The sequence below is a fragment of the Dama dama genome, chromosome 10 (assembly GCF_033118175.1).
Source record: "Dama dama isolate Ldn47 chromosome 10, ASM3311817v1, whole genome shotgun sequence".
In the NCBI taxonomy this organism is placed as follows: Eukaryota; Metazoa; Chordata; class Mammalia; order Artiodactyla; family Cervidae; genus Dama; species Dama dama.
In genome coordinates this window covers 25,694,005-25,714,536 of record NC_083690.1, presented here as the reverse complement: position 1 = coordinate 25,714,536, position 20,532 = coordinate 25,694,005, and the positions used below count along the sequence as shown (strand labels likewise).

The following is a 20,532-nucleotide window of genomic DNA, read 5'->3' as shown; positions in this document are numbered from 1 at the left end:
CCCCTTTCCACATCTCATCAGGCTCATCTGTACTCACAGTGGGTCTAGCTGAGTTCAAGTGGCCTTTGCAGGACTCTGCAATGCCCTGACTGTGAGGGAAACCCACACTAACATAAACCCGAGCCTCAGTTTCCCCACTGAACTTGAGGATTTTCATAAAGGCTCTGATGTCCCAGCAAATGCCTGGTGTTCCTTAAAGGCCACCCATAGGGGAAGAGCTGCAGGGGAGGGGTCACACCTCACAGAGGGCAAATGCCAGGGTTTCAACAGGGTAAGTGCTGGCCTGGGGTGGGGGGGGGGGTGATCTGTGAATCTTAGCAGCAGGCATCGAGTTTGCTGGTCCCCAGTGTCTCCTGATTAAAAGAAATACAGATTTTTTTGTTCAAGGAAAAGAAGAAGGAGAAGAATCATCTAGATTCTGGGATTTACTGAATCTGAACCTCACCAAAAAGAGCCTGGGAATGTGCACCTTAATAGAATCCCCCGGAGAATTTGTTCATAAAATAGTTTGACAAATTCTGTTGTTTTGTGGACGGCTCTGGCACCAGCCAGAATGACTGGGTCTGAATCCTGCTCCGCACTTGCCTTGTGGGCATCAGCTTGGGCAAATCATTAACGCTGCCTCTGCCTCAGCAGTCCTCATCTGCAAAATGGTCACAATAGGCACAGAGCACCAACCAGAAAGGCTATTTTGAGATTTAACTCAGAACACATTCAATGTTCAGGACAGACCTGTACAACGTAAGTTCCAGCAAACGTTCGCTATTATTGGGCCCATCTAGTATTCAAATAAGGAGAGCAAAGGTCGAAAGGCCTAGTTTCACTCGATTCTTTGATCCAGTCTCCAACTTCAGAGTTTTCAAGAACTTTCCCCACCCATTCTCTCCCCGGAATCCTCACCAACTTCCTGTGCGCGGGCTGGGAGTGAATGACCAGAGAAGAACCGGGAGGGGAGTCGGGGCGGGGAGGGGAGTCGGGGCGGGGGGTGGGGGTGGGGGGGTGGCGACCCAAGATCTGTCTCACCGCCACGCTCAAGACGCTCCCAAGCACCCCAAGAGGCCGCCCCTCTGACTCGTTAGGGACAGGTGCGTTTGTGGGCGCGCCGGGTGTTCGAGCACCCAGGACTAGCCTCCCCAGCCCCGCTTCAGCTGCGCCGGGCCGAACGGACTGAGTCGCCGCAAACCCGCTCGCCGAGAAGAGCCGGCAGGTGGGAGATCCCCGCTGGGGATCGAGTGATCCCGGGGTCCCCGCCGCCGGCAGCCCAGAGCTCTCCGGGCCGCCGCGACGTGCTCAGGCCGATTCCCCCCACCTCCCATCCGTACGCGGGCGCCGGGTCCTACCTGCGCGCTCCGGGTCCATTCGCCGCGCCAGCCCCAGAGCGGGAAGTAGGGGACCCCCCGGGAGGCCGTCCCAGCCCTGGCCGAGCCGCGCGGGGCTTTCCTGGGCGCCGGGCGAGCCCGCCCCGCTTCCTGCGCCCCGCCCCGTGCCCGCCCATTGGCCTGCGCCGCCCCGCCCCGCGCACCCCGCGCACCCCGCGCTCCCCTGGGCGCCCTCCGGGTGGGGCCGCCGCGGGTTCAGGCAGCGTCCCTGTTCCCTCAGTCCCCGCAGTCCGAGGGGCTTCCGATCTCTCCAGGAAGCGATCCCAGCGCCTGGGCCCCGCGGCCACCGGAGGTCACACCCCAGCCAACAGAACTCCGCAGGGCTTCCCCTCGCTTTCGGAATAAAATCCCAGCTCCCGGATTTGGCATCAGCCGGTCCGTCGCCCCGGCCCCTGCCATTCCCGCTGAGGCCCCCAGCTGCCTCTCTCCGCAAGAGGGCAGGTGCATTCAGGATTGGGGGGCTGGGCATCTTGAAGCCTGCTCCCTTTTCCGACAAGCCCAACTTCTCCTGAATGCGGATGTGTTCTTCCCTTCAACAAATGTTTTCGGAGCGCCTACCATGTGCTGGATTCCAGAAAATTTTAGATAGTAAAACAGTTCTTCAATCAGTAGTTAGCACCGTCTGGCAGCCCCCTTTCTAAGGCCCTGCATATATTAATATTAACCGCCAGCTACCCTGTGAGGGAGCTATAGTGCTGTCCCCCAGCTTTTTAGATGGGAAAACCGAGGCACAGAGCCTTTGTGGGGAAACTTGTTCAGAATCATGCAGCCGGTGTGGGGTTCGAACCCAGGCACCATGGATCACTAATGCCTTAAAAGCAACATCGTAAAAGTGGTGATGGAGCCCAGAAGGTAGGGGGAAAACAGTAAATGAATAAAATATTTCAGGTAACAAGAGATACCAAGAAGAGAGTAAAACAGAGAGAGACCTGTCTCCTTCCCAGGGGTGAGAGATTTGAGCTTCGAGCCTAAGGAGGACACGGGCTAGACTAGTTTAGAAGGGGGAATAGCCAGTGCAAAAGTCTGGGGATAGGAACCAGTTTAGCAGGTTGGAGGAATTGCCTGGAGGTCAGATTGACTGGAGAACCCTCAGGAGGGGAGAGGGGAAGAAGGTCAGGTCGGAGGTATGCAGACTTAAGCTGGACAATGCCAAGGTCCCTTTGTAAACCTGAAACATTTTGCTCAGTCTTGGTGTCTCTGAGTTTGTGCGTGGCTCAGGTGGTAAAAGAATCTGTGCATCTGCCTGCAATGAGGGAATCCCAGGTTCAATCCCTGGGTCGGGAAGATCCCTTGGAGAAGGGAATGGCAACCCAACTCAATATTCTTGCCTGGAGAATTCCATGGACAGAGGAGCCTGGCGGGCTACAGCCCACGGGGTTGCAAAGAATTGGACATGACTGAGCCACTAGCATTTATCCAGAGATGGCAGAAGTCTCACTTTAGAAATGTATGGCCTGAGCTGTCTGCCATCCTCTCCTCCCAAACTGGACTCCCACCCTGTTTTCTGCATCTTTAAGCCATCTTCTCCCTTCCCTAGCTTCTACCAGATGGACTGTGTCTGCGCACTAACCCCTTTGCTTACTATGGGACTCCAGGCAAAGTGGATCAGGCCCTGTACCTCAGCTCCCACGTCTGCAAAGTGGGAATGACCACAGGCCCCACTTCCTATGGTCTGAAATACATGAAAAGTGCTTGGAGCAATGCCTGGCACATATCAGGTACTCAATAAATGTACATTGCTGTTCTGATCAGAAGGAAGATGAGAAAGAAGCCAATTTAGAGCCTGCTCCCTCTGCCTGTTTGCTTGGTTGTGAAATGGGGTAAAAATAGCACTGAAGGGAATTTCCTGATGGTCCAGTGGCTAAGACTACACACTCCCAATGCAGGTGGGCAGAGGTTTGATCCCTGGATGGGGAACTAAATCCCACATGCCGCAACTAAGAGTTTGCATGCTGCATCTAAGATCCGGGACAGTCAAATAAATAAATAGAAATAAAAGTAAATATTTTAAAAATAGCACTTAACAGATAGGAAAGGCAGAGGTAGACATGATTGGATGTGAAAATATTGGGAAATCTCGAGAAAGGGAATGGGCTTCCCATATGGCGCTAGTGGTAAAGAACCCACCTGCTAATGCAGGAGATGTAAGAAACAGGTTCAATCCCTGGGTTGGAAAGATCTCCTAGAGGAAGGCATGGCGACTCACTCCAGTATTCTTGCCGGGAGAATCCCATGGACAGAGGAGCCTGGTGGGCGACATAGGGTCCATCTGGTTGCAAAGAGTCAGACATGACCGAAGTGACTTAGCACGCAGAACAGAGGAAGGGAATATGGGAATTCTTCATACTTGCCACTTTTCTGTAAGTCCAAAATTATGTCAAAATAAAGAGCTAATGAAAACAGGGCACTGTCCTGAAGCCCTAGAGAGATAATAAATGTAAAGTTTGCCATCTTGCATCCAGTTGCACTATTCGGGGTCCTGCTGAGCTGCCTGAGTTTTATTAGTGGCTACTCTGTGTCAGGCCTTGGAGGGGGTCTGGAGACCCCAAAGGAATAAAAACTCTGGTCCTCTTCCCAGGCAGTTGCCAGGTTTGGTCTCAATACGAGCTCAGCTCACACTGCATCATATTACCTATTTCCAATCCTGTCTTTCAGGTTTAAAACCATTTAAAATTTGTTTAGAATTTTTCTGTAGATTTCACAAAAAATGAATACATAGGGAGCTCCCATATACCCTCTCCTCTGTGCATAATTTCCCCTATTAGCAACATAACTTGCTTTAATGCAGTACGTTGGTAACAATTAGTGACCTGGTATTTTTACATTATTATTAACTAAAGGGTGCTGTTTACATTAAGGTTCACACTTGCTTTCCTTTTTCTTTCATTTAAAAACATTTTCAATTGGAGGATAATTGCTTTACAATGTTGTGTTGGCTTCTAGTGTACAACAACATGAATCAGCCCTAAGTATATATATATATATATATATATATATCTCCTCCTTCTTGAGCCTCCCTCCCACCACCCCCATCCCATCCCTCTAAGTCATCACAGTCTAAGAGGTCGCAAAGAGTCAGACACTACTGAAGTGACTTAGCAGCAGCGGCAGCAATGTATATATTTCAATGCTACTCTCTCAATTTGTCCCACCTTCTCCTCCCCTCACTGGGTCCACAGGTCTATTCTCTATGTTTGCATCTCTATTCCTGCCCTGCAAGTGGGCTCAACAGTACCATTTTTCTTGATTTCATATGTATGCGTTAATAGATGATACTAGTTTTTCCCTTTCTGACTTACTTCACCCTGTACAACAGGCTCTAGGTTCATCCGTTTCAGTTCAACTGACTCAGATTCATTCCTTTTTTAAGGCTGCGTAATATACCACTGTGTATATGTACAACATATACAATTTTTTCTGTCGATGGAAAAAGGTTGGTTGTTGTAAATATTTACAATGTTTGTAAATATTGTAAATAGTTCTATAGTGAACATTGGGGTACATGTGTCTTTTCGAATTATGGTTTTGTCAGGGTATATGCCCAGTAGTAGGATTGCTCTTGAGCAGTTCTGTGGGTTTTGACAAACGCATAATGACTTCTATCCACTCATGCGTGTGTGTGTGCATGTGTGTGAAGTCGTTTCAGTCGTGTCCGACTCTTTGTGACCCGTTGGACTTAGCCTGCTAGGCTCCTCTGTCCACGGAATTCTCCACGCAAGAATACTGGAGTGGGTAGCCATTCCCTTCTCCAGGAGATCTTCCCAACCCTGGGACTGAACCTGGGATTTCCTCATTGAAGGCAGATTCTTTACCCTCTGAGCCATTAGGGAAGCCCATCCACTCATATAGCAACATAAAGTAGAGTTTCACCTTCCTGAAAATCTCCTAGGCTTCGCCTCATCCTCTTCCTCCTGAACCTTGGAAGCCATTGATCTTTTTACTGTCCCTATAGTTTTGCTTTTTTCAGAATGTCATATAGTTGGAATCTGACAGTATATAGCCTCTTTAAGACTGGCTTCTTTCCTTTAGTAATATGCATTTAAGGCTCCCCCAGATATTTTCCTGGCTTGATACCTCATTTCTTTTTAGCCCTGAATAATAATATTCCATTGTCTGGAGGTACACTGTTCATTTAGCTATTCACCGATGGAAAGACTCCTTGATTGCTTTCAGTTTTTGACAAGTATGAATAAAGCTGCTACAAACACTTGTGTGCAGGTTTTTGTGTGGACATGTTTTCAACTCCTTCGGGTAACTATGGAGTGTGACTGTTAAGCTCATATGGTAAGAATATTTATTTTTGTAAGAACCTGCCAAACTCTCTTCCAAAGTGGCTCAGTCATTTTGCATTTCCTTCAGTAATACATTCGAGTTCCCGTTGCTCTGCATTCCCAACAGCATTTTGTGTTGTCAGTTTTTTGGATCTTAGCCAATCTAGTAGATGTGTAATGCTATCTCATTTTAATTTGCAAGTTCCATCAAGATACATTATGTTGAACATATTTTCATATGCTTATTTGCCATCTGTGTATCTTCTTTTTCATCTGTTAAGAACTTTTGCCCATTTGTAAATTGGATTGTTTCTTTTCTTAGGGTTGAGTTTTAAAAACTTCTTTGTATATTTTGGATACAAGTCCTTAGTTGGACATGTGCTTTGCAAAGATTTTTCTCCAAGCCTGTGGCTTTTTATTGTCTTAACAATTTTTTTTTTTTTTTTTTTTGGTAAAGTGGAAGTTTTGTCTCTTAATGAGATCCAAGTTATTGAGTTTTCTCTTTTGGGCATCATGCTATTGGTATTGTATCTAAAAAATCATTGCCTAATCTAGATCCTAGATTTTCTCCTATGTCATCTAAAAGTTTTATAGTTTTGCATTATACATTTAGGTTTATAATCCATTTGGGTTACTTTTTGTGATGGGTAGAAGATATGTGTGTAGAATCTTTTTCTTTCTTCCTTTCTCTTTCTTTCTTCCTTGATTTTTCTTTGTTTCTTTCTCTCCCTCCCTCCATCCCTCCCTCCTTCTCTCCTTCTCTCCCTTACTTTCTTTCTCTCTCTCTCTCTCAGCCCACACCTTGGGATCCTTGAGCTGACATGTGTGAGAAGTCCAGCTACCCTGAAGCCACCACTCATCCTAGAGAGAGCACATGAAAAGAGTACAGAGAGAAAGAAAGGCTGGAGGAGCCCCAGCTGTTGGGAACTTGTCAGCCCAGGCCCATATGTGAGTGAGGGAGTCTTCCGATGTTTTCAGCTCCCACTCCTGAGACCAAGGGAAACAGGGCCAAGCGGAGTCTACTGAGCCCTGACCAGATTGCAAAGCCATGAGCCAAATGAGTGCTGTGATAGTTTCAACCTGACGCCAAATAGCACAGAGACAAACTGTCTCCACTGAGCCTGACCAAGTTGCAGATTCAGGAGCAAAAGAAATGCGCTAAGTTTGGGGATAGTTTGTTTTGCAGCCATTGTTTTGACCTGCTGCTGACCCACGGTCCCTACCTTCCTTTTTTTTCTTGCCAACAGAACCCAGACTTCATCAGGGCAGCCATGTGCCCTCCCTGAGGTAATAGAGCATGATTTATTTCAGCCAATCACGATAATCCCATTCCAACTTTCCCAGCCTCCCATGTCCGAGGGATTGCTGGATGATCCAGCTCTGCCAACAAAATGTACGAGGAAGTCCGTGTATTATGGAGGAAGTGCTTCCGAGGCAACCGATAGCATTCCACAATAGAAGGGGTCTTGCTGCTGTGAACACAGACCATCTTGCTGCCATAAGAGAAGGCTGAGACAAACCGTAGTGTGGATGTTCTGGCGTCTGCAAACTACAGAAGCAACTCCAGCATCCACCGAAATCTGAAATTCTGGCAAGGAGAGAAGAATTTTCCCGATACAGGGGCCCTGACATCTTTGAACAGCTGAATCACACCAGCTGTGCTCAACTTCCAGACACCATTTCTCCACAGGAGAAATTTTAACTGTTTATGCTTCTGTGACTTGGCTTTTTGTCATTTTGAAGTTTAACAGAACAGATCCAGGGAGTTTATTGTAAGAACTGGAGCTGACTGGGGTCTCCAAGCTGGCCTTGCTCACCTGGTTTTGGGGACTGAGGACATGAGGAATTGATAACAGCCTTGAACCAAGCTCTGCAGACAAAGCCAAGAGGCAGAGTCAGTGGGGCTGAGGGTGGATCCCTTTTGCTATCACCCTTGGAACCGATTGACATCCAGTCAAACCACAAATAAGGTGGGGCCAAGAAACAAGGTTTCTTCCAAAAGAAAACAATGATAATGATGATGGTGATAATGATGATGGTGATGAAATGATGTGCTGATGGGGATAATCATGGTGGTGGCGGCTGGGATGATGCCGTTTGTGATGATGTCGGTGATGATAGTGGTGGGGATGATGAAGTTGAGAAAGAGGATGACGATAAGGATGGAGGTGGTGATGAGAGGATGATGTTAAGAGCTAACATTTATGTAGCAGCATGGCACTGGTACCAGACTCTGTTGTCGGCTCTTGTCGTATACTAATTAATCCTCACAAAAACTCTAGGAACTAGGTACTATTGTCAGGTTCATTTACAGAGGAGGAAAAGGCACAGAGAGGGTATGAAACTTGTTTAAGATAGCATAACTGATGAGTGCTGAGTGAGCATGCTTCCTCAGGAGACAGAAACTCTTCTCAGAAACCTAATTGCCATTGCAACACCGTACTTGTTGCAAGGTGCACCATTGTGCCATCTGGGAGCAATGTCTACAGAGCTTAGTGTTTCTAGCTGAAGGCCTGCTTACTTCACTGATTTCCTGGGAGAAAGGGAAAAAAGTCCTGAATTATACTGTGTCTCAGGGCTGCCTTCCTCTAAGTCACTGTGAACTCAGCTGTCAGAGTTCACAGAGTTAAATCTCTCTCTTTTGGTTGAACTTTTCCCTGTGGCTCTCCATTGCTTAAAGATTAAACCAGAGTTTCTCAACTTTGGTACTACTGACATTTTGATCTGGGTAATTCTTTGTCATGAGAGTGTGTCTCGTGCATTGTGAGATGTTTAGCTGCATCCTTGACCTCTACCCACTAGATTCCAGATGCATTTGCCCATTGTAGCAACCAAAATGTCTCCAGACTTTGCCAAATGCCCCCTGGAGTGGGAGTTGGGGGTGGCCCCTGGTTTAGAACCACTGGGTCAAAGGAAACAGGTTTCCAATCTTTAGAAGGTAATTTGACCACAGGACCCTCAGGAGACCATCCCATCAGACAGTGGGCTTCCCAAGGGCAAAGACCCAGCCTTACCTGTCTTCTTTCTCTTCCCCTGATGTTGACCTGTAGTTCAGAGCAATGAGGACTCAAGACATAGTCAGATTGAACACAACCAGATTGCGATCAGGGATAAAACTATGCAAACAGAAAGCGTGGGGACTTCCAAGGAGGGAGGCCTCTGAAATGGGTCCTGAAGGCATCTCTGTAAAGGAGAGAGCTTCTGTGGAAGCATTCTAAAGGAGGCTAGAAAGAAGATGGGCACCTGGGCTGAAAAAGCAGCGTGAGCAAGGGGTGGGGATGTACATGTATATCTCAGGGAGTGCCTGGCTGGGGCAAGCAATCCAGCTTAGGGCCATATTACAAAAGGTCCTGATCACCAGCCTCGAGTGATGTGCAGCATCAAAAGATTTCAAATTGGATATTTGGCAGAAAACAACAAAATTCTGTAAAGCAATTATCCTCAGTTAAAAAAGGATTCAAAATTGGGACTTCCCTGGTGGTCCGGTAGTTAAGAATCCATCTTCCAATGCAGGGGACACGGGTTCAATCTACAGGACAACTAAACCTGTGCACTGCAACTATAGAAGCCTGTGTGCTGCAACAGCCAAAATATAAAAAATAAAACAAGTATTTAAAAAATGGTTTTCAAACCAAGGCAAGAGAGGTTCAACTGTGGGTTTTAGAACAACCCTTCTGGCAGTTGCATAGATGGTGAACCCGAAGGAGACACAGCTGGTTAGCAGCTGGGGTGTTGCAATCATCCATGTGTGAGCTGAGAGGCCCAGCAGACAGGACAGCAAGAGACAGAAGGACTCTAGGAGTGCCAAGAGGCAGCGCCCTCCTATGTCATCATGGATAGATTCTAATCCTTTCCAGGACGGTAAGTTCAGTTCAGTTCAATCACTCAGTCGTGTCCAACTCTTTGCGACCCCATGGACTGCAGCACGCCAGGCCTCCCTGTCCATCACCAACTCTTGGAGTTTACTCAAACTCGTGTCCACTGAGTCGGTGATGCCATCCAACCATCTCATCCTCTGTCGTCCCCTTCTCCTCCCGCCTTCAATCTTTTCCAGCATCAGGGTCTTTTCAAATGAGTCAGTTCTTCCCATCAGGTGGCCAAAGTATTGAAGTTTCATCTTCAACATCAGTCCTTCCAATGAATATTCAGGACTGATTTCCTTTAGGGTGGACTGGTTGGATCTCCTTGCAAGGGACTCTCAAGAGTCTTCTCCAACACCACAGTTCAAAAGCATCAATTCTTCAGCAAGTATAAAATTTCCAGCCCGTAGTAAGTGGTTAATAATATGAGCTTTCCCTTCACTGTTGCTGGCTGTGCTCTTCCTCCATTCCTCGTTCTTCAGAAACCACCCTCTCTTTTGGAAGGCTGACACCTCCTCAGAGGAGAAGTCTTGAGCTTCCCAGATGGGGTTCCTCTTCTGTATGCCTATGGGCATGTACCCAACGACCTTGTATAGGCGTTTTGGGCACCTTGTGATTTTGTGTTTTGTTTCCTCTACTAGACAGTGAGCTCTTTGAGGACTGTGGCTCTGTCTTGTTCATTTCCTCTTTGAAGCAATATTTATTGAGCACCTACTATGTGCCAGGCACTGTACTAGGTACAGGCATACAGCTGCAAACAATGGTCTTGTGTCCCCAGCACCCACAGATGGCCTGGAGAGTGAGTGAATGAATGAACGAAGGTGTGGCCAATGGGATGGTTGAAGTAGCTGAGACCTAGAAAGCTTCAGTGAGTCACCCTCAGCTGTCCAGGGGGGGAGTGACCAAGGAGGAGTTGAAGCCTGGACAGTTAAAGAACAAGGAAACCAGCTCTTGACACATGGGGCCTCCATGTCTCATGCTTTCCTGGGATGTTTCTGTGTTCCCAGGATGGCCTCACCTGCCAGCAGGACTACCGCCTGCCAGCTGGCACGGCTCTGTCCTCTCACCTAGCTGGCCGGAGCTGCAGGACCTGCGGCTTTATTTGTTGTGAATATCAGTGGTTTGTCACCCACACATACCTGTCCCCTTGTTGCCAGGCGACAAGCCCTGATTTTACCTGTTATCTTTACAGTCTTAACATTTGCAGTCCTAAACTGGGTGCTCAGCCCGTGCAAGGAAATACTTGTAGTGGTTAGTCTCCAGTGGAAGGAAGGAAGAATGTGCCACTGCAAAGCTGTCGACAGGGTGGCACCAACTCCTGCCCTCCAGCTGTTTTGCAAGAAGGAGGCACTAGAGCACCGGATTCTTCCAACATGGGGGAAGCAAACATGTTGCCCTGCCTTCCTAGAGTACATTTCCTAAATGGAGTGGCCTCCTGCTTCCACACTTTATTCCTGGGTGTTCTTTCAGCCTCTGCCCAATCAATGCTGTTTGTTCTTGGTGACGTCCTTTAGTTCTGTCTGTGTCTTTGGACTTTTTTATTTTTGGCTGCTCTGGGTCTTCATTTTGCAGCATGCAGGCTTTAGCAGTTGTGACACATGAGCTTACTTGCCCCATGGCATGTGGGATCTTCCCGGACCAGGGATCGAACCCATGTCCCCTGCATTGGCAAGCAGATTCTTAACCACTGATCCACCAGGGAAGTCCTCTATGTCTTTGGTCTTTAACTCAGCTTACCTCTAGCTGGGTCTTCTCTCTTGTTCTTCGGACACTCAGACATACCTGTTGGGAAATGTTATTTCCCTAGACAGGATTCATTTCCATTTCTTGGAAACTTGCCATGTGCCCAGTGTTATATAATCAAGTGTCCCATTAAATCTTCAAACAACACTGCATATTCCCATTTTATAGGTGAAGACATTGAGGCTCAGAGAGGTTATGTAACCTGCTCAAGATCTCACAGCTAGCAAGTGGTATAAATGGACCATACCCTGTATCTCTCCTCCACAGCCTGTACCCTTGACCAATCTGCTATACTTCCCTGCTGGAATTCTATCTGGGAGCTATACCTATGGGCTTCTTTTCCTTGAGAGCAGGACCCAGACCAAAATGAGCCAGTGAGTCTCCTGGCTATGACCATCTCTTCGTGCACATGTGCTTTTACATCCTACATACCTGTGCCCATATTCACAGTCACAGAATTAACATCTCCTTGGAAGATGGTGAAAGGTTGTTGCTGAACCCACGAAAAGACGCCGGGATTCTTGGCCTCCGGAGGAGAAGAATTCAATCCGGGGCCAGAGACGAGACTTGATCTCGTCTTTTATGCAATAGTGTTTATTAAAGCTTTTGTGCAATAGAGTTTATTGAAGTATAAAAGGGATAGAGAAAGCTTCTGACATAGACATCAGAAGGGGGCAGAAAGAGTGCCCCCTTGCTAGTGTTAGCAGTGGAATTATATACTCTCAAATTAGTTATTACAGCAAATCAAAAGCATGTCTGGAGGTTGTAAAGACCTCACCAGACCTACTCCCATAATTTACATTTTGAGATAACAGAATTAGCCAGAAGGTTTTTTTCAGAGACTGTCCTCAAGCAGGATACATTATTGTTATATAATCCTAAGGAATGTAGAGGGGAAAAGAAGTTTGTCCTTTCTTCCTCCTTGAGAATTCTAGGCCCCTCTCTCCATGAGGCCTTCTTATCAACCTGCCTAGGAATTGACTCTCTCAATGGGGGCCATTCTGGGGCAAAGGTCCCGAAGACAAGGATACGACGTCATCCTCATAATGACAGTTGTTTGCCTCAGCATGTCTAGGAGGAAGTTTCAAGGATGAAAGCACTAGCATGGGGCGTGGAGAGAAGAGAGCTGAAAGACTAAGGTCTCAGGGTGATTGAAGGAGGTCATAAAAAATGATGGTTAAGAAATCAGAGACATGCAGGACAATAAAATATGCAGGAATGCGCCCTTGGGGGAAAAAATTGGGTTGGTTTATATAAAACCCAGTGATGACTAAAGGAGTCGGGTGGGGGTGGGCATTGGAGGGAAGCTCAAGAGGGAGAGGATATGTGTATGCATGTAGCTGATTCATGTCACTGAACAACAGAAACTAGCGCAACACTATAGAGCAATTACACTCCAATTATAAAAAAAACAAGCCCTGTCACCCAGAACCCTGGGGTTTATTCATTCATTCAGTGAACATTTATTGATGCCTATTGTACGTCTTCACATCCTAGGAGCTAGAGACTGTAAAGGTTAAAAAGACATGGTTCCTGTCCCCAGGGAGCTTGTGGTCTGCTGGAGGAAAGCGTGGCCAAGTAATTAGGGCACAATGTAATACCAGTTCTGAGAGGGAAGCATGAAAACCAAAGTTTTCTGGAAGAAGGGCCAACCCTGGAGCAACCTATGGATGAGCAGCAGTTCTCCAGTTTGAGCGTGAGTGGAATGAGGTGGGAACAGTAACCTGAGGGAAGAAACAGATTTTGCAAAGGTATTAAGAGGAGACCAATTACTGGGGTAATTGATAGGAGATCAAGGAAGGTGATGGGGCAAGGAGAGTGACAAGACAGGTAGAAAAGAAACACGGGAGTTTTGGTTCAGGGGTACAATCACTTTTAAATCATTTTGACTGCAAGCCACAGTAAGAAATGCATTTTCTATTTTGGCTCAGTATGATCACGCACGCACACACATATGCACACACACACATGCATGTGTGTATGTGTGAAACAAATATCAACAAAGCAATATTTCACAAAGCAACTTGCCAGTTGTTCTGCTGTGTTCTGTTCTATTTTTTTTCCCCAATGTTGGTCAGGGACGGAGTAAGCTTATCACAAAATAGTACACATGATATGATTTCATTTATATGCAATTCTGTAACAGACAAAACTAATCTACAGTGGTACAGATGAGATCAGTGGCTGTCTGGGCTGCGGATGGGGTGGGGCAAGATTAAAAGCAAAGAAGTGAAAGAGCTTCCTTAGGAGATGGAAATGTTCTGTATCTTGATTAAGGTGGTGGTTACATGGGCACATGCATTTGTCAAAAATAAATACATAAAAATAAATGCATGCGAGGGAACTTTCTGGGGTTGGTGTTGACGTTCTATATCTTGATAAGGAATTTGCATGCACAGGCCAAGTGCATCTGTCAAAACTCATCAAGTGGTACACTTAGGCTTTGTGTATTTCATTGTATGTAAATTTTACAAAAAAAGAAAAAAATCATGCACAAATAGTGAACTATAGTTGATGATATGCATGCTGAAATGTTAGGAGAAAGTATGCTGGTGTCTGCTATCTGAAATGCATCAGAAAATAAAATAGATTGGTGGCTGGATAGAGGAATGGAAATGTTTACAGGTAAGTGATAAAGTAAATATAAACTGTCAATGCATGACAGGACAATTCAGTGGGGAAAGAGCCACCTTTTCATAAATGGTGCTGGAAGAACTGGGTATTAACATACAAAAGAATGAAGTTGGATCCTTACCTCACATCAGATACAAAAATAATCTTAAAACAGATTTAGGAACTTAATGTGAGAGTTAAACCATAAGACTCTTAGAAGAATTGTTATTGTTGCTGAGTCGCTAAGTTATGTCTAACTCTTTGTGAGCCCAGTGACTGTAGCCCACCAGGCTCCTCTGTCCATGGGATTCTCCAGGCAAAAATACCGGAGTGGGTTCCCGACCCAGGATCTAACCTGCGTCTCCTGCATTGGCTGGTAGATTCTTTACCACTGAGCCACCAGAATACATAGATGTAAATCTTCCTGACCTTAAATTGGGCAATGGTTTCTAAGTTATGACACAAAAAAGCATAATCAACAAGAGGAAAAAAAAGTAAATTTGACATCATCAAATTTAAAAGCTTTGGGGCTTTAAAGGACACCATTAAGAAACTGAAAAGACAATCCCCAGCATCAAAGATAATTTTTGCAAATCATAGATCTGATAAGAGACTTGTACCTAGAATATGTAAACAACAACAAAAACTTGCACACAACAGGAAGTTTTTTCATAATTGCCCAAAGGTGGAAACAACACAAATGTTCATCGACTGATACTGGATAAGCACAATGTAGCATATTCATGCAAGAGAATATTATTTGGGAATAGGAAGAAATGAAGTACTGATACATGCTTCAACATGGATAAACCTTGAAAACGTGCCAAGTGAAAGAAGTCACCTGTGAAGGACCATATATTGTGGATTCTGTATACACAGAATGTCCAAAAAAGGCAAACCTAAAAAGCCAGGATATAAATCCTGTTTCCCAGAGATTGGTGTGGGGATGAGAGGGCAGGATCCTATAGGTTAAAGAATACAGGGTTTCTTCTTGCGCTAATGAAAAGGTAATGAACTTGATTGTGGTGAAGGTTGCACAAATCTGTGAATACACTAAAGTGATTAAATTATACACTTTAAATGGCTGAATTGTATGGTTTTTACCTCAATAAAGCTGTTCGAACATGTTAATGTAGATATAAGTGAAACAACTGATAAATTGACAAATCGCACTTCACCAAAATGAAACATTTCTCTTCTGCAAAAGATACCACTAAGAAAATAAAGAGGCAAGCCACACACAGTGAGAAAATATCTGCAAACTGTATATCTAGTAAAGGACTGTGTCTATAATATAAGGAGCTCTAAAACTCAGTAGAAAAACAACTCAGTTTTTTAAATGGGCAAAAGACTTGAACAGACCAATACATGTAGACATGTAGCAAATAAACATATGAAAAGATGCTCAGCATCATGTCATTAGGGAACTACAAGTTAAAATCATACTGAGATACCTCAACACACACTAGAATGGCTCGTGTTTTCACATTAAATTTTAAAATAATACATCACAGTTCCATGTGCTAGTGAAACAACTGGAATTCTCACAACTTCTGGTGGAAATGCAAAATGTTACAGTCATTTGGAAAACAGTTGGGCAGTTTCTCATAAAATAAAACACGCTTTACGACCCACTTTTCCACTCTGAGATATTTATCCTAGAGAGATGAAAACTCAGCCTCACACAGCATTCTGTCTGCAAATGTTTACAGTGACTTTATTTATAACCACCAAAAACCAGATGTTCCCCAGCTGGTGAATGAATACATGAACCTTGGTTCATCCACACGATGGAATGCTATTCAACAATCAAAAGGAAGAATCTTCGGGTACACGCAACACTATGGAAAAATCTCCAAAACACGATGTATTGTGAAAGAAGCCAGACTCAAAAATGCCACCAACCGTATAATTCTGTTCATATGACAGACTCCAGGGAGAGATGCTAGATCAGTGGTTGCCAGGGGCCAGGTGGGAAGCAGGATCACTGCAAAACGACAGGGGGAATTTTCTTGTGGTGAAGGCACTGCCCTGAGACATGATCGTGGTGGTGGCTGCTTGACTATATTTATCAAAACTCACTGAACTGTACGCTAAAGTAGGTGAATCTTATGGTAGGTAAACTACAACACAAAAAATTAATTTAAAAATAGTCTGAAGATTAATCTAAAACTTAAATAATCTTCATCTAAAAATTTTTACTAGATTTAGATAGTGGAATCTGATGGTAGAGATATGTCTTTTTACATCTTTTTGGTATGTTTGAATAAGTTCATAATCAGATGTTTGGCAAAAGTCATCAAAAAGATACAAGTGACTGATAAAAATGTGTGCATGACCAAAACAGACAGACAATTAATTCCATAAAAAATAGTTAAGAATCCGCCTGCCATGCCAGTGGATCTGGGTTCCATCCCGGGTCTGAGAGAATTCCACTTGCCTCGGGGCGCCTAAGCCCCTGTGCCACAAATACTGATGCCTGCACTCTCTAGAGCCCGTGCTCCACAGCAAGAGAAGCCACTGCAATGTGAAGCCCAAGCACCACAATGAAGAGTAGCCCCCGATTGCCGCAACTAGAGAAAGCCCTCGCAGCAATGAAGACCCAGCTTAGCCAAAAACCAGTCAGTAAAATTTTTAAAAAAGTGAGTCATGCCACCCTTCAAATCTTAATAATAAATAATAAATATAATAGTGAAAGCATTAGAAGTCATGACCCAGAAAATTGCCTTTATAAGCTACTGATGGGTCACGACTTTCAGTTTAAAAAAAAACACTACTTTAGACCCGGTTAAGGCAGTTAATCCGAGAAGGCAATGACAACCCACTCCAGTACTCTTGCCTGGAAAATCCCATGGATGGAGGAGCCTGGTGGGCTGCAGTCCATGGGGTCTCGAAGAGTCGGACACGACTGAGCAACTTCACTTTGACTTTTCACTTTCATGCATTGGAGACGGAAATGGCAACCCACTCCAGTGTTCTTGCCTGGAGAATCCCAGGGACGGCGGAGCCTGGTGGGCTGCCGTCTATGGGGTTGCACAGAGTCAGACACGACTGACGTGACTTAGCAGCAAGGCAGTTAATGGCAACCTGGTCCAGTATTCTTGCCTGGAAAATTCCATGTTCAGAGGAGCCTGATGGGCTACAGTCCATCAGGTCGCAAAGAGCCAGACACGACTGACTAACAGACACAAGGCACGCAATTTTTTTTTTTTTTTTTGGTATTTATTTGTTTATTTGGCTGGGTCTTAGTTGTGACACATATGCTCTGGAGTGCTTGGGCTCAGTTGCCCCAAGGCAATGTGGGATCTTAGTTCCCCTTCCCCAACCGGGGATCAAACGCACGTGCTCTGCATTGGAAGGCAGACTCCCAACCACGGGACCACCAGGGAAGTCTCAAGGTACTTCAGGTTCTAGTTGGAGACAGCCTGCCTGGGGAGGTCGGAGCCTCCCGAGGTAGGCTGAACAGGGTTGGTTCTCCACCCTGGGAACAGAGCTGATGGGAGGTCCTGGGGGAGTAGATGGAACCTGTGCCCATCTCAGTGGGAAACAGCTGCCTGGTCTCCCAGGGAATCTGGGCCACATGAAGAATCCTGTCTCCTCCATCAGGGAGCCAGCTTGGGGCTGACAGCCAAAGGCAGCCAACATTCTGTAAGTCATCTGTGTGGTTGAAAACCACAAGGCTCTCATCCCCCATATGGACCGGATTCGACCTTGGTTTTTCACTCGACTCCAGATGTGATAGAGTTCTCCCATTCCGATGGAGGTTAGCTTTCTCAACAGCCTTGCCACTGGGCATACAGGGTTGGGCTTAATTTAATTTTTTTAGTGAAACTATGTTCAAGACAGTTGTGGTCAAGGAAAAACGTGTCCCTATTACATCTGATTTTTATCTTGGAGTTACAGTTAATATCAGCTTACGGAAGGTTTCCTGAATAAGAAAATGTTCTCCTACATTAAAGTGCAGGTTTGGAAAATTCTCATTCAAACTTGTTTCTGCAGTTTTGTTTTGTTTTTTTCATTTCTGCAGTTTTAAGAGGTGGGCTTACCTACTCATGGTCTTGGAGATGAAGATAAAGCTCCAGTGGATCAACATGTACACACTGCTATATTTATCATGGATAATCAGGACTTCCCTGGTGGTACAGTGGATAAGAATCCACCTGCCAATGCAGGGGGCATGGGTTTGATCCCTGGTCCAGGAATATTCCACATGCCAAGGAGCAGTTAAGCCTGTGTGCCACAACTACTGAGCCTGCATGCTGCAACTACTGAAGCCCATGTCCCTAGAGAGCCCATGTTCTGCAAAAAGAGACGCCACCACAGTGAGAAATCCATGCACGGCAACGAGAGAGAAGCCCCTGGTCACAGCAACTAGAGAAAGCCCATGAGCACCAAGGAAGACCCAGGACAACCAAAAATGAAATAAGTAAAATGGATAACCAACAAGGACCTACTGTATAGCACAGGGAACTTTGCTCAATGTGATGTGGCAGCCTGGATAGAAGGCGAGTTTGGGGGAGAATGGATACATGTGTATGTATGGCTGAGTTCCTTTGCTGTCTGCCTGAAACTACCACAACATTGTTAATTGGCTATACTCCAATACAAAATAAAAAGTTAAAAAAAAAAAAAGGTAAAACCCCGATGTCTTCTTCACCAGAGTCATCACCTGACTTCAATGCCATTTGCCCGATGCTCAGAATATTGACAGTTCCGAGGAGAAGCAATGTCTTTCATACCTCTTTGACTTTACCTAGATCTTTTTCCTCTCTTGTCCCTTTGCTCAGTCATGTATGGTTCTTTGCGACCCCATGGACTGTAGCCTACCAGGCTCCTCTGTCCATGGAATTTTCCAGGCAAGAGTACTACAGTGGGTTGCTTCCTTCTCCAGAGGATCTTCCTGACCCAGGGATCGAACCTGGGTCTCCTGAATTGCAGGCAGATGCTTTACCATCTGAGCCCCCAGGGAAGCCCCGTTGTTCCCGCCTAGCGAACCCCTGTTCATCCTTCAGTACCCTGCTTCTCCTGTGCTTCATCTGTGGAGATATTCCTGGATCCCTTCTGCCATGGCAGAGACAGCGATTCCTCTTTTAGCATTTCCATCTATCTGTGCATGCAGTTGTAAAGTCAGGCTGGCTCTCTCTTTGCAGGTACGACACAGGGCAGGAATTTGTTGTTCCGCAGTAAAATTAGGTCTGGTGCTAAGAGCTCATGCCCCAGACACAATAAATCACTCTAAGTAGCTGCTGTAGACTCTTTCGGCCTCCAGGGTGAGACAGAGGGTGGAGGCACGTTTGCAGTGCAGACAATTATGCAGAGGCCTCTAGGTACTACCGAGAGGCTATTGTCCAATCCTGCCAGACCCTGGAAAGTGGGTGTCCTCCCAGGTCCCCCCCAGCAGGGGGCAAGAGTGTCTGGCAGTGGCTGAGTGAAGCATCCCCTCATCGCATCACATCGTCATGCCATCTAGGATCCTGTCACCTCCCTGGGCACCTTGAGTCTGCACAGCACTGTCTGATGATCCCCAAATGTTCTCATCTCCCTTTTCCCAGTTGGGGAACTGGCTGCTTCTGCTCATCTCCTCTAAGCTCTTCTCTCTGATCCTTTCCTCCCTGGAAGCTTTCACTGGAAACACAGGGTGGTCTTGCTTGCCTAGGGGAGGGGGCAAGGGATGCTGAGGCCAGACGGTTTCTTACTAACTCACACCCTATTATGCATCTATCAACACCTATCTCACCACATTGCAATGATTTACTTTCTGGCTTGGATCTTCCCCTGAATTGTGAGTCTTCTGCGATCAAGACATGTTTTGCTGAACTTGGTCTCCAAAACCCCGAGAGGGGTCTTTCTAATGGTGTAACCAAGGCAAATTTTTGAAACCTCTCCCAGCCTCTCTAAAATGAGACCAGTCTCATAGTAGTTTGGTTTGGATGAACAAAGGTAAAACATATTAATTCCTTAGAAGAGTGCCTGTCTTATACCAGTAACTTAATTAATATTAGTTACTATTACTTGTTAGTCTCATTATTGTTACTTGTTGTGGATGTTTGGCTGCCTACCCAACAGTCATTCTCAGCTCCTTTTTTTTCTGCTCTAGAAACTGAAAATGCAAAGTACTCACCTTCCTAGCCTTGCTTGCAGCTGGGACATGAAAATGTGCCCCAATTTTGAACAACAGGACTTGAATAAAAGTATGCAAGAGGCTTCTGGGAAAGATTTTCCTCTCTGATAAAAAGACAGAAAGTAGAGACCTTGGACACTATTAAAGAGAGAGAAGTGATGCTTGGCGCTATGGCAGCCATACTGTGACAATGAGGGCAGAGATAAAATCAAAAGTCAACATGCTGAAAATGTCAGAGCAGAAAGATGCAAGGGTCAGGGAGCTTTATGACACTGTTGAATTGCTGCCCCAATCTAGGAACTCCCTATCTTAGAACACTGCTAAGGTGGATTTGAAATGTCCTTATTATGAGGGTTACTTTGAGTTGGGGATTCTGGTATTAGCAGCTGAAAGTATTCCATTGAATGTGTGCGTCCTAAGCTGTTTCAGTTGTATCCAGCTCTTTGCAACCCTATGGACTGTAGTCTGCAAGGCTCCTCCATCCATGGGATTCTCCAGGCAAGAATACTGGAGTGGATTGCCATGCCCTCCTCCAGGGGGATCTT

At 45.7% G+C, this 20,532-nt stretch overlaps 1 protein-coding gene across 5 annotated transcripts in view; it reads right to left on the bottom strand.

Moving 5' to 3' along the window:
• Positions 1-20,532, bottom strand: part of IL4R (interleukin 4 receptor) — a 73,601-nt gene that overhangs the window by 49,084 nt on the left and 3,985 nt on the right. Inside the window, exon 1 of one of the 5 annotated variants that reach the window (XM_061153060.1) lies at positions 1,341-1,469. The exons of 1 other annotated variant lie outside the window; for it this stretch is intronic. Coding sequence is in view for 2 of the 4 variants with exons in the window: in XM_061153059.1 (XP_061009042.1) it covers positions 1,341-1,359 (19 nt within the window). In the remaining 2 variants the exon portion in view is untranslated. Of the gene's footprint in view, positions 1-1,340; positions 1,470-20,532 lie in introns of those variants that run through there. 3 more of the 5 variants (XM_061153059.1, XM_061153061.1, XM_061153058.1) reach the window with 3 other exon arrangements.